This window comes from Patagioenas fasciata, chromosome 1 (assembly GCF_037038585.1).
Source record: "Patagioenas fasciata isolate bPatFas1 chromosome 1, bPatFas1.hap1, whole genome shotgun sequence".
NCBI classification, from domain to species: Eukaryota; Metazoa; Chordata; class Aves; order Columbiformes; family Columbidae; genus Patagioenas; species Patagioenas fasciata.
The window spans coordinates 183,325,529-183,339,929 of NC_092520.1; the positions used below are offsets into that span (position 1 = coordinate 183,325,529).

Below are 14,401 nucleotides of genomic sequence, written 5' to 3' on the forward strand. Positions count from 1 at the left end.
TGAGTCACTATCTCTGGAGGTGTTTAAAAGATGTGTAGGTGTGACACTTTGGGACCTGGCTTAGTGGTGGACTTGGCAGTGTTAGGGTGATGGTTGGACTCTGATTTCAAGGTTTTTTTCCAGCCTAAGTGATTCTGTAATTCTATGAAATTTTGCAGTGTGTAGGCAGGCACATGCTTGCCTATCTTTACACTTCACTGATTTTAGTGCTATTTACTACTATTGTCACTTAGGTGTTGGTTGTTGTTAATTAGATATTTAATGATTAGGCTAGTACATGACCTTATGACTTTATCCTTAGTAGTAGAGGGTTCAAGGTCTGTCCCTACAATGAAGTCTTAGCACTGTTTAATTATGACGAAGGCCTTGCTCTAAGCTACCTGGGACTTATCTCATGTATAAGAAGGAAACATTTTGCCAAGCAATGCCCATATCTTTCTTGAGTAGCTTCTAATGGCTGGAGAAGCCTGGCTGTGGCTGTGCCTTGTGAAATGACCTTTTCAGGTAGTTTCTTTCAGATACTGAAAGGCAGGATGATTTGATATCTGAGCTGTACATGATGGCATTTGATGATCCAATTATAGCCTTGGTGCATATTTTCATCAAAAGGGTGTAGATGATGATGACTAAGTCACTGTTTACTGAGTTATTGCAATATTAAAGTAATATCATTGCATCCATCTCAGTCCCAGGTTATAGATAACAAAAAGCCCAGGCATTTCTGGCAGAATGGCTCAGCCTTTAAGTGAAATGTATTCTTTCTTTTTGCATCTTCTAGAGCACAATAGTGGGTCATTTGAAACCTCTGCTTCATTGACTTGAGGGATGGTAGGTAGATTGAAGAGGACTTGGGTGAGGGGACAGGAAATGACCTAAAACTCATAAGAAAAAAAAGGTAACTCTGAGGTGTGTAGGTGTATTTGGGGAAGCTTGCACGAGAAGTCTCTGCTGGCATTATGTTCCACTGGTGCAAGCACAGTTTGTGCAGAAATATGACGGAGCAGAACAAGAGTAACACCAGAAGAAATAGCACAGCTCTTTCTCATTCTCTCAGTGACATAACAACTGCTGTGATGACTGCTTTATCTCATGACTTCAGAAAATTCTGGAGTCTTAGGAAATACGTGCCAGAATCAGGATATGACAATGGAAGAGGTGAAGGAGAAATATCCCAGATCCTGGATATCTTACATTCTTTCAACAGTACGGTAATAAATAAGAGATTATTTGAGCCTGCAAAAGATGTATGAGCTCAGAAGTGATATCATGTTTCTTTCAAGGGATATGAATGTTTGTATTGTCTTGGTATCATGGTTGTATGTAACAGACAAGAGGAAAAGAAAAGAGGTCTTGTGTTAAAAAATTTAAGAAAAAAAAGAGCTGAAGAAGTCCAACTCAATTTGAATATATTGTTTACTTATCTTCCAGCCTCTAGATACACTTGCTTGTTTACTAGCCCCTTTTCTAAATAGGGCATTTTACCAGAATTCACAGTCCCGGTTTAATAGTTGCAACAGGGATATCAAGAGAAACTAAACTTTGTTCTAACGAAGTTGTTTCCAGTCACCTGGCAGCCACAGCTGTGGTGATGACAAGATCTGACTTAATCTTTGAGAATTTCTTGAAAATGAAAGCTATGATCCTTTCACTGAAGGGTAACTAGCTTCATTTCTATATACCTTTTTTTCTCCTTTCTTTGTTGTTGTGTGATCTGAACTGTTCTTCTGTGTGGTTACTGGTTTCAAGAGTCTGAGAAATCTCTTGAAATGAATTTCCCTTTGTCTTGGCTATTACCTCCTACTTTTGTGAAGCCTGGATGTAGATCACTGTAAAGCAAGTAGATCTGGAAATTGTAATGAAATGGTGTATTCTATCAAATTCCTATCCCATTTCATCATCCTTTTTCATGAATGCTTCTAATAGGAGAGCACTGAAAGAGGTATCCTTGGAATACAGGAGGAGGAAGTACTTACCCTTTTTTCACTTTCGTACTTCCGTGCACTGATCTATCATTTCAAGTCTCAGTTGATGATTTTAGCCTGTACAATTCCCTAGGTAAATCTTCAAGTATGGTGTGTAGTTTTCAACTTTCAGGATTTATCTTTTCACATGTGTTCAGCCGGACTGCAGAATACACCTCATTTTACTGATAAGGGCGTCTCATTATTAGCACAGAGTATTGCTCTTTAATCTTTTGAAAGCAATGGAAATAACTGATTGTTTGGAAGTCATGAAAGTGCCCCTGAGTCAAAGGATCCATACTTCAATTCAAATGTAGGATTAATGAGAGCAGTGTTACTTTTGAGTTTAGCAGGAGCTTACCTGTCTCCAGCATGAGAGGAAGTATGCTTCAGATTCTGGCAAGAACTGCTGGCCTTGGGCATCTAAGGGGCATGATTTCAGGTCTCAGCTGTTCTCCAGACAGAGATAGCCAGTAGATGATTCAGATGGTGCATAGATATGGTGCTGGAGGACCTGTAGCAGGTTCTTTTCCAGTGTGTGATGATTCTTCTCATTTTTATACTTATTCAGTCTAATGCACCTCTTCTGAGGTATGAGTAACTTGTATCAGGTTTTGAAAAAATACCTTTACTCAAATATTTTAAATGGTCATTGTGTCGACAGGCAGGAAGGAGGATATCTGACTCTGGGTTTTGTGATTTTTTTTTTTTTTTTTTTTGCCTCCTATATGTTTTCAGATTTTGTTAGCAGATGATAACCTCAGTAGACAGCACTTGCACTACAGAGTAACAGATTTTTTTTCCAAGGGACTGTTAATGTACATGAGGGAACATCCATCAACTACAGTAATACAAGAACAAGAAAAGCCAAGTTTATTCCCAGGAAGGCTTCAGCTTGGACTCCTTGCCCAGATCATTCTAATCGCCCAGGATCAGAAATGAATCTTCCTGTCGCATATTATGGTACAGGAGGTCTTTAAGAAATTGGGGGTAATGTTGCACTGGAGGCTGATACGTGGAGTTTAGGCACTGGTGGTGTTATTTGGTGTTAGCTGAATCTAGTTAAACCCCCCATCCAGTTCTCAATGCCTTTGCCTGTTCTACCCTTGCAGAACCAGACAAATCCTGTATGGTTTTTGTCCACTGTGCCAAGTGTCACCATCTCTGATGACCTACATGCACTTTACTTGACCAACCAGTGAAATGTAGCTTTCTGTTCCAAAACAAGACATTAGCTAGACTACTTCGTAAGCTGAAGATCCTCACAGATATAATTTTGGATTCCTCTCTGACATGATTTTGAAATGATGTATGAAACTGTCTTTTATTTCTTCTTTGCTAAAGAGAAATAAAACTTGAAATAATTGGGTTGGAATTGGTGTCCCCTAGCCTCCTACATCTGAAAATTAGACATCTTGTCTCCTTCCATAGTAAAGGAATGAAGAAATAACTTCTTAATGTCTTATATGAAAATACATATAACTAAATATGTATCTTCAGATAGGCATGTCTACACAACAGTTCCATCTTTTCTTCTTCTCCGTTGACTGCTGAAGGATTTTAGACAGCTTGCTTACTGTTAGTTACATGAGCTGAGATGAATGTGGTAATTGTGTCATGTTACTTTAAGAAGACAGTTCATTCAGGAGCGAACCTTGATTATTTGCTATTTCATGGGGAAGATAAATATCTACAAATATCCTCTCTAGGATTATCAAAGTGGATCTCAAACTATAAGAACACATTTTGAGCTTGATAATTTTTGGTAGTCTAAAAAGAGTTTTGGTAGTAGTAAAATGGTAGTTTATTCCATTCAAATTTGGATAACCCCTTCTGCCTATATAGCACTTTAGCCTTTACAGGCACCTGATCATGGATGAAGGTATTCTGAAAGTGTCTATGCCTAATAGAACTCTTCAGTGAGTGCTTGAGAGATGCTGCTTTTTGCCACCTTGGAGTAATTGGACACTTGCTGATTAGTAACAAAGAAGGGATTCCACATGGAAGAAAGCAGATAATAGCTGTGTTGCTCTCAAATGTGTTCTCCACATGGATTTCAAAACTCAGGCTCCTTCTCTGCCCTTATCGAATCCTCTATTTCCAGCTTCTGTATCATCAAAAGAATGAAGGACAATGCTGTGCATTGTGCTCTCTCCAGCTGAGGGAAGGGCAGGGTATGAATCAGTGGGAGCCAGTGCTCAGTCAGTTCCAGCTTTTGGTAGAATTACTCAACCTCAGGTACACAGGGTTCACACACAACAAGGCTCTGCTTTCCACAAGCAACTTCAGCCAGTTCATGTGTAGGCTACTTATGAAAGAAGTCTGTTCTTCTGCACCTTTTCCTCTGTCAACACCTGTGTCAGAGAGGTTGCACCAGGAATGAGATCACATTGATCAAGATAACATGATTTTTAAAAAAAGAAAAAAAAAATTACATTGTTTTGCAGCTGGATCAGTTCCTTGATCCTGTTACTTTTGTAGCCTTGAACCCTAAGCACAAGCCAGGAGGAAGGAAAACCAGTACTGTGTTTGGTGGAAACTCTTGTATATTATAGATAAAGCTGTCATTCAACACTTGCTTTAAGCCAAATGTAGAATCTATATGGATAGGACATCTGAAGCCAATATTGAGAAGGAATAAACTTTTTAAATGCTTTTATGAAGAATAAATTTCCAAAATGGTTCACTTTGGTATATGGAATTGACTCATGGTTTTTATGATCTGGCTGCAAGACTCTATTAATATATAAAAATGCCTGTTGGGTATATAAATACAAATTTTATGAATGAGGAAATAGACCTTTTTATGTGCCAGGCTCCATACAAGGTTTACAACTCAGTCCAGCTTCCAAAGGCAAAAACTTATTGGTTCAAAATTGAAAACCCTTTAATATTTTAGGTATTGATTCTACAAGTTTTCTGCATAAATCAACTTATGTCTATGACAGTCACGGTAATATTACTATTGTTCTTTCTTCAATATTTTATCAATAAACTACAGGTTTAAGTATACTTTTTACACTAGCACTTAATCATCGTGTCTAAGCATTTGGAAATGAATATAAAATTATAGCTATTTGGATATTAAAAATGCATTTTTTTGCATTTAAGAAGTCTATTTTAGGATAGTTACCTTTTTATGTGGAGATTAGTATTGAAAAACAGAGTGTGTACATGTTCTGATCCTTTTGTGTATAGTAAACATGAGCTACTTTGAGGTAGCAATTTAGTTTTAAAACTGGGCAACTATTTTGGGTTTGTCGCCATATCCTTGGGTGGAGACATACAGATGGATGCATGACACATCTGTTGTGTAGCAACTTGTTTTTCTTTAACTTGCTTGCATGACAAAGAGATACAGTTTATCAGATGAATTTAATATTCTGATCTTCTGCCTTTTTTCTCTTTAGGTTGCAGCAATCTATAAAGATTCAAGTATTGGAAATCTTATAAATATAGTTATTGTAAAATTAATTGTAATTCACAATGAACAGGTAGGAAAAATAAATATTAAAAATTTATTTCTAATAGAAGAAACAAAATACATGAATATGCCTTGTAATCCCAAAGTTTAAAATATTTTAGTTTTAAATAAAAAGTATTTTCTTGAACTATATATATATATATTTTTTTTTTTTTTTTAATAGGACACTAAATGACAAATGTCAGGTTAACTGCAGAGCCTTTATTAAATGCTTGTATTTCTCTGGGCTCTGTCAGCCCTTCCTGTTGACCTAAGTGGACTATATGAAAGCTTATGGCACCTAAAGCATGGTTATAGTCATGGAAACATGACAGGCAAATGACAGCTTGTATAGAGGGTTTTCATGGAGGGTTTTCAGCCCTAACAGCTGCAATATTTTAAGATTGTAAGAATATACACTTTTCAAATACATGTGTTTATCATAAATGTCTTGTCACTCTATTTTTTTATAAATTTAATATGTGGTTCGTGTTCATATACAATGATTAAAATAACGGATTCTCATGACTGCTGACTTGTAGCTGAATAAGATTTGATCCTACAAACAAATCTGTGTGAGTGAACTCTTATGAGTGAGGAGTCCTGCTGACTTCCTTTCTATACACAGTCATTGTTTTGCAGATTGGGGGCACAAATGACAAAGTAATAAGTGCAAATGTATGAATATTAAACTTTTCTTTTTTTTTTTTCACCCCCCCCATTTCTTGCTTAGGAAGGACCAGCTATCACTTTTAATGCAGCTACCACTCTTCGTAATTTTTGCTTATGGCAGCAAGCACAAAACACTTTGGATGATGCTCATCCTTCTCATCATGATACTGCTGTTCTTATCACTAGGTAGAGTATCTGAAATAGCTATAATTACTCAGCTAGGTGAGACAAATGCTTCAATTTCTTTTTTTTTTTTTTTTTTAATATAATTTTATGTTGGTAGCTAACCATCTGATAAACCTTTCACTAGAGATGATGGAAATTACTTAGACCTGAAACTGTTACAAGGAAGCAAAGTCTTTTTAACTGTTGTACATATACGTGACAGGGATGGCGTGTTGTACATAAGGGAATAAGCTGAAGTATGCAGTGAAGGTCAGCTCCTGATAGTGCAGATGTGATTAGAACTTCCAAAAGCTTGCACATAGAAAATGTTTAAATATTAGTATATATTCTTCCTGTACACCTGTTGCCTCACTGAAGGTTCTAATGTTAATTCACCGAAATATATTGTCTCTTTTGAGGTTCCCTTTCATTATTTTTTTTTCTCCTTGTGCTCAAGTTGGACACACTCCAGCAATTCAAACTGTTTGATGTAAATTCCTGAATTTTATGTTGTTTTGGCAGACCATCTACTACCTAAGGTAGTTTCAAGTACCTTATGATATATTGTGATCTGCAAATTTTTCAGCAGCATTTCATGCTTGATCTACCTTCTATATTGTAGAGAAATAACATAGCATTTGAATTTCATTCTTTGCAAGCTATATAGAAAGCAATGCTGTGAACTTAATCTGTTGAATTTAAACTACTTCTTTCACTGGAATGCAAATTGTTTGAATGGGCTGTAAGATTAAAAATTGAGAATCAGATTTTCAATTGCTGTAATTAATATAGCAACAATGAAATACTTTAAAATAGTTCTTTTTATTTATTGTAATAATTTTGAATAAATCTTTTCCTTCAAGGGAAGATATCTGCAGAGCTAGAGAGAAGTGTGATACTCTTGGTGAGTTATACTTTTTTAATGAACATGATTTTTATGATAGAAGATGTGTAAGAGAATTTCACTGTAGGGAGAAAAATTGATTAGGAATAAATGAGAAACAGGTGCAAAATTTAAGTCACATAGACAAAAAAAATCAGCTTCTCAATGCTGTTCTGCCATGGCATGTATTGCAGTGCCAGGAGGTTGTTCGTTTTGTGGAAATTGAGGCATGACTTTCAACTCAGGTGCCATAGTATAAGTTTATAGAGTCACTCCTTCTACAGGAAGATTTATTCTGTTATGCTTTTATATAAGGATTTAATTTTGCAGGTTTAGCAGAGCTAGGTACAATGTGTGACCCACTACGCAGCTGTTCTATAAGCGAAGAAAATGGATTGAGTGCTGCATTTACTATAGCCCATGAGCTTGGACATGTGTAAGTACCTATTTCCCAGAAGGTAAATATTTTTTATTTTTCTTCGAATATGACTGATTTCGAGTGATTGGCTCCACGTTTCTAAGAGGTTGGCTATGTCCTTATAGAAGAGTCATGATTTTTGACCCTTGCAGTGAGCAAGCTCTGCCCACCACCTAGAGTTAGAGAAATTGTGAATTTTGCAACCTGGTTGATATCCTTAATGATGGGAAATACTGGCCATACAGTTGTATTCTGTCCTTTTGTCATATAAACTGGTTGGGACACTGGGACAGATATCGTAGATGTGCAACATAGTCCCGTTAACTCCAACTGCATTCTAGTCCTGATAGAGATGTACCTTTAAGAAAATACAACTGTTAATATAACACAGAAATATTCTTCCTTTTGTTTGATCATTTCAGAACACAATAGAGTAACACAAAGAGAAATACTTTACACAGAAAAATAAGAGGAGATGACAGCATTTTATTTTATGAAGCATACCTCATCAGTGATGGCAGAAAGGTGCTATACTCTAGCTCCATGAGGCATGTCACAGCGTAGGTAACGATGACGTTACAGAGCTCAGTAGTTAGCTTGTTGATTTTGATGTGGCTGGAAGTTCATTTAGATATATACCATTTTTCATGGTACTTATACCTAGATATAAAATAAGACAATATACTAGTTGTGTGAATATGATGTTGGTGTGCTCTGTAGTTTTTTTTGTTACTGAATAGAAGGAGTTGTGATGTGAATATCGGGGTGATATGTTATGGACAGTCTTGGGGTAGCCAGTATATTCAGTTGAGGAGATGGGTTGTTCATTTAAAGCATCATAGTCTGCAAAACTGGAATTTTTTTCTGGTAAGCTAAAGAACTACATAACCGTAAAATTCTTACTGTGCCCAACCTTATATAATTAGGAGCATTTTGGAAAAGGAGAGAATTTCATAAGGCATTTTTTGAGATATCTGTTGCCATAATGTCAGGTAGTCATATTACGTGAGTCCTGTTAAATTTAAAGACATTTTAAAACTCCAAACTCAAGTATTTGCTGCTACAAAAAAGAGAGTGTCAATGAATTATTGCTGAATTTGTTTTGGAGTTTGTCTGTTTTACTTTTTAGATTTAATGTACCTCATGATGACAGTTTTAAATGTAAAGAAGCTGGAATTAAACATCAGTATCACGTGATGGCACCAACTTTAAATTATCACACAAGTCCATGGACCTGGTCAAAATGCAGCCAAAAATATATCACTGAATTTCTTGAGTAAGTATCAATAAAATGCTATGTTTTGTTTTTTTTTTCTATTTCATGTCTTTCTGAGAAGAAGTGTTGCTTAAATACCAGTTTTGTGTTGTTGTTAGGTTTAACCGCTGACTTGTAGGACCTCAGTCCTCCAGGAAAACACACATATTTAATTCTTAGAATGATTCATGGCTTTGTTAAAGTTGCACTCAATATATAAAGCTAAGATTTTTTTTTTTCTTTTTTAATATAGTGGTGGAGTTTATTGAAAAATTCTGTAGTATGATTTTAGTAAGTCAGAATAGGCACACTATTTTAGGAAGTTTTTATATAAAACATAAGCGGTAGGTATATTTTAGAAAATAACATATTTTTTTTCCTGTAAGAATGTGAAAGCAAAAGAACCCCTTAAGCTTTCTCTGTTATATAAAATGCAACATCCAATAAAGAAAAATCAAGTGACCTGGTTTATTTTCTTTTCAATTAGAGTCATTATATAGGCAGGTAGGCATGCAAACCTTGAACTCTGCTGAGATATACATGTGTAAGTGTCGTGTGAGTAGGCTCCCAATGAATTCATTAGGAGCAATTTATTCACATTTTGTTCCTGTTCTTACAACAGTACTGGTTATGGTGAATGTCTCCTAGACAAACCTAGTGGAAGAATATATGATCTCTCCTCTCAGCTGCCTGGGTCGATGTATGATGTGAACAAGCAGTGTGAACTTATGTTTGGTCTTGGGTCACAAGTGTGCCCGTACCTGGTGAGTGAACATCGCACGGAGTCATGCTCAATCTGTGCTAAAAAATTACTAAAACATAGGTTAGAAATAGGACTCCTGGTTTCTGAAGAATTTTATCCTGAAACATGTCAAAATTCAGGTTCTGTTTTGTTCAAGGGGAAAGAGTTCAGTGGAGAGCATTGCAGGTCCATATGCTAGAAAAATAGAACTAGAAAGTAAGATTAATTTGTTTTGATTTGCACATCACTAAATGTGATTATAATTTCTTTAAAAGATCTAAAGCTGCATAAATTAAGGCTTCCTGCAACTACTGGAAAGGAATTATTTCAACACCTTTTACAAAGGTTTTAACACTATAGCCCCTATCTGACATTAACAGGTCTTTCTTACCTGCTTGTTTTAGTGCTTTTTAAAAATCTGTAACTCTAATATAATGAAGTCCAAAGCGTAAATTCTCTCTACTTTGTCAGAGTCAGAAAATATTTTCATACCTGTTAGAGAGTACATTTTGTATACTAACCCCAAAACTTCTTTAAAGCAAAATTATGATCTGGAAAGACAACTTGAGTAGATTAATAAACTTGTATGTTGAAAACTTAATGTGGACAGTGCAATGTAAAATAAATAGAAATATAACATTATGCCTTCATTCCTTACTGTTGAGATGTCACACAGTTAAATTTTGGACCAACTTCTCAAATACCTCTGCTAGCATTGCACTACTTGTTGGAGCTGTTTAACGGAGAGAATTTAAGATCATATTCAGACTGAATTAGGTGGAGCTGTTGGTGAGGTAAAGTGTAGTTTAGGAAGAGTCAGAATTTATGGGAATATTATAGAAAAGTAAAGAGGGATTCAAAGACCTGAAGATGGTGTTACTGAAGACTGTTTTGTAAATTTTGTAATCCACAAAGGTTATTTGTCCATTAAGAGTCTTGTAACAATTTGAAAAGGAGTCTTTCTTCTTAATTTTCTAGTCAGTGTATTTTTAAAAATAATTCCAGTTAGTGTCTTTGTTTGGGGATTGTACTCAAACTGTGCTACATAGTATCACCCATAATCTCTTACATGCTTTTTTATTAGACTGTCTACTGAATTAGAAAATGAAGTTATCTGTTGCTTCTAATGAGATCAGCTGCAAATATTCCATATTCCTACCTGGCCTTATGCAGATTTTTTTTTGTTGGGTTTTATCTGTGAAAAATTGTAGTACTGATAGCAAACACTGCACTTGCATAGTGCATAGTATGAGAAAACAATACAAATCTATCAACTAATGTAAAAAATGGTGTTACAGGTGCAACAAAAGTAATCTTATTTTCTTTCTAGAAACAGTGCAAACGCTTATGGTGCACAAGCACAGAAGGTGTTCACAAGGGTTGCCGTACTCAGCACATGCCTTTGGCAGATGGAACAGTTTGTGGTGTGGGAATGGTAAGCCTTCATATGTTTCTCAGTACTTGCACACAGCAAAATCATAACAAGTTGTTTTTTGCCTCATTAGTAGGGTTCCAAAGATTAATTTCCTGGAAACAAGACATCCCAGAAGTGTCTTTCCCCCAGTTTGTCTTACTGAGACTCCTTCACTGAACCAAAATGAATTGTATGTATTTTAAGTATGACTGATTTGGATACAGGAATATACTTCTTTGGGAAGAGGGACTCTTTGGATTAGAATCCTGGATCCAGTAGATATTTGTGCATTGTATCTGTTCTAGATGAAGTATGAAAGCATCTATTGGTATCTCTTAATTTACTCCAGTAAGTGTCTTAACCACACATAACTAGCACTGATGTTCTGTCTTGCCTGTTTTAACATAATTCAGGATACTCGGATCTGTTCAGTGCTAAAAGCCAGGAGCTCTTTTCTCGCTTATACCCTAATATGTAGGATTCTACTTGGGTGTTTGAAGTATGGATTGAATGCTTTGACACATAAAAAAGAAGAAATGGAAGCTGAACTTCCTCATCTGGCAGGTTGTTTTTGAATGCAGATTTAGATCTGTATCCTCTGAGGATACAACCTGTCTTTGGCTGTTCATAAAAGTCATTAGTATCTAATTAGTAGGTATAGTCAAGGCACATACAGAACCTTGATAGAAACAGAAGTGGTAAAAGCTAGTTGAATCCAGAATTATTAGTGAGGATTTGAGGGGTTTAGTTCTGGATTTGTATGCAGTTTGGGAAATGAACAGAAATTAGGTGCTTGAGTTCTTTGCTGATCTCGTCTTTGGCTTCTCATATCTCAGTTCACCATCAGCAGATGCAAGTATTTTTTTACCTGTCAGGGCATTGTGAGAATAAATATTTCAGAGACTTTTTTTTACATGCTCTGATATGACAATTATTGTCTCAAGTATGGCAGGTTTATTTTGTTGAGCCACTTTTAATAGTAGTGTACTTTGGGAGCTTTAGGAGCTGTGGATGCAATATTAATTTGTTATCTTTTGATAGTTTTATAGGTTCAAAGATGATTTAAAAATATCAGGTCTAGTTTCTATGTTAAACAGGCTGCTAGATTTCCTCTGGTAGCTTTTAATCTTTATATATGGCTTTTTTCATTTTCTGTATTTGGTAAGACAGTAGTAGTGAGGAATTTGAAAAGACTCTCTTAATGGACAACAATTTAGTGGGTAAACTATCTCAATTGTTTTCTTTCTGTCTTGCAAGATCAGGAAAAGTTATTCAAAGGTTGCAGTGGAAGCTTTACTCGATTAAATGCTATGCATGCAGCTGGAGTTATAAGGTTTAACCTGTTTTTTCAGTCAGTCACTGATCAGAAAGGAAATTCATCTTTTATATAAACTGTGTCTAAACTTTAAGTCAATTGACTTGACTCTTATTTGCCAACATCAGAGCATTTCTTTTATATAAGAATATAAGAACTTATTTTCTGAAATTACTGCAGTGATACCAGTTTTCTCTAAGAAGTGAAAAGCTAATTACAGTCATTACCTTTGAAAGATGTAAGAAAGAACAGCAATTAAGCAGACAAATTGTCAGCTGTTTCTGTCTAAAGGACAGCTCCTTTCAAGCTCAGTGAGAGAGTTTGTGATGATGTTAATGGAATTAAGACATGGCGACTAGTTATTGTAATTAATATTTACCAGCATGCTAAATACATTTACATTTGGAATTTTAAGCATTTTTGCTGTGATGAATACACTTGGAATTTTAGTATCAACATTTTAAACTTAGATTTGACACGAGTTTATTTTCATGGTAATCTTTAGTTTTTCTTCAAGCTGTGTGTCCAATTAGTGGGTCTTGCTCTATGGGTTGCTCTAGCAGCCCTTGTGTCTGTTCTTCCTCAAAATATGAGAAGATACAAATCTAATAATATTGTAGACTCGCAAGCAAATGAGCAAACAGCTTTTTTTCTGAGTACCTACGCTTCCTAATGGAGTATCTTGCCACATGCAATCCAACAGCATGCATGCATTTTGAAAGAGAATTGTATTTTGTATGTCTAATAGTGCACACACCTGGAGAGCCCAGTGACTTTTTAATATATGTAATATTACTGGTAAGTGTGAGTAACATTTTCTTATAACATTAAAGAGAATATATAATAGCCAACATTTCAATGTCTTAGAGAATAAAGAAAATGTTTTATTGGGACTTTGACCATTCCCTGTATTAATTCTGTACAGTTAATATTACTATCTAGAATTAATATTACTAAAATGGAAAACTTTCACTTTTATGGTACTTTATTCTCTAGTCAAATTTATTTGGTCTGATCACAAACTGTACTTTGTTCATCCTAGAGTAACCTGCAAAAATGAATTACATTTGCTTGTTGGACTTCTGCTGAAGTATCTGAAAATTTCTCTCTGCATCCTCTTTTTATACATTCTGAATGCTTAGGTCTGACAGTAGTCCATAGGTAGCAATTCTGCTCCTCCATTGATATTCACATTGTGTCTCACCACTTCAGATGCTTTTTGTTTGCTTGTTTGGCTTCAAAAAGATCCATAGGAAGTCTAAGTTTCTATCAGCTCTTCTGTTAATAACATCACATAGACTTTCACTGAAGCAGAGGATGCAGCCTTTAAATTCTTTTGCCTAACTGATTTTCAGAGACAAAATGAGAGTGAACATATGTAGACATGCCATATGTAAATATTTGCTAGTTCTACAGGGGTGAATTTCTACACACCATAGGTCTATATTAGTCATTGCTTGAAAGTGTTTCTGGTGTTTTTTTGTGAGAGGTACTATTAAAGACAAAGGTATATATTCCTGGATTGTCTTCCTAAATACAACTATATCATATAAACAGAATATGAAGTTTTTATTAGAAAGTTTTTTTTTTAATTGTGTAATGAGGCACAATGGCATGAAAAATAGCAAATGGTTAGAGCTTTTTCATCTCTTGTGTGTGTAATCAAAGTTACCATCACAGTGTTAAGAAATATGCTGTATGATTAGTTGGAGGTAGCCTGCTCACTGGATGCCACAATTAATTTTGTATATACTGTTGTAATTTTTGTTGTGTTGGTATAAACTATATGTACAAATTAAAAACATAATAAATCACAGTAAGGATTTAGATGTTGCATTGGGGACTAAGATACCAGAGGAGAGCCCTCTGTATTACAAGACATATCAAACTGACTTTCCATTAAGACAGAAACTGGAATGCTCTAATTGGCCTGGTTTCCTTCTCTCAACTGTCATAATTTTTGTTGCCATCATGTTCCAGATAGGAGCTAATTTGCTGGAGATTTAGGAAATGTGAATGACTTAAAGTAGATCTTTTCACTCTGCTTCCTCTAAGGCTTACTTATTTCATTCTAGTCAGAAATTTCTTTATGCTTTGAAATTTCTGCAGACCA

The 14,401-nt window shown here is 35.4% G+C and overlaps 1 protein-coding gene across 5 annotated transcripts in view; it reads left to right on the top strand.

Annotated features, from left to right (window-relative positions):
- The window catches only part of ADAMTS20 (ADAM metallopeptidase with thrombospondin type 1 motif 20), a 102,036-nt gene that overhangs the window by 22,542 nt on the left and 65,093 nt on the right, over positions 1–14,401 (top strand). For 4 of the 5 annotated variants that reach the window (XM_065843681.2, XM_071802976.1, XM_071802982.1 and 1 more), the window contains 7 exons: positions 5,372–5,455; positions 6,158–6,282; positions 7,125–7,165; positions 7,475–7,580; positions 8,692–8,838; positions 9,440–9,581; positions 10,890–10,994. In XM_065843681.2, the coding sequence (XP_065699753.2) occupies positions 5,372–5,455; positions 6,158–6,282; positions 7,125–7,165; positions 7,475–7,580; positions 8,692–8,838; positions 9,440–9,581; positions 10,890–10,994 (750 nt within the window). The remainder of the gene's footprint in view (positions 1–5,371; positions 5,456–6,157; positions 6,283–7,124; positions 7,166–7,474; positions 7,581–8,691; positions 8,839–9,439; positions 9,582–10,889; positions 10,995–14,401) is intronic. The other variant, XM_071802994.1, reaches the window with a different exon arrangement.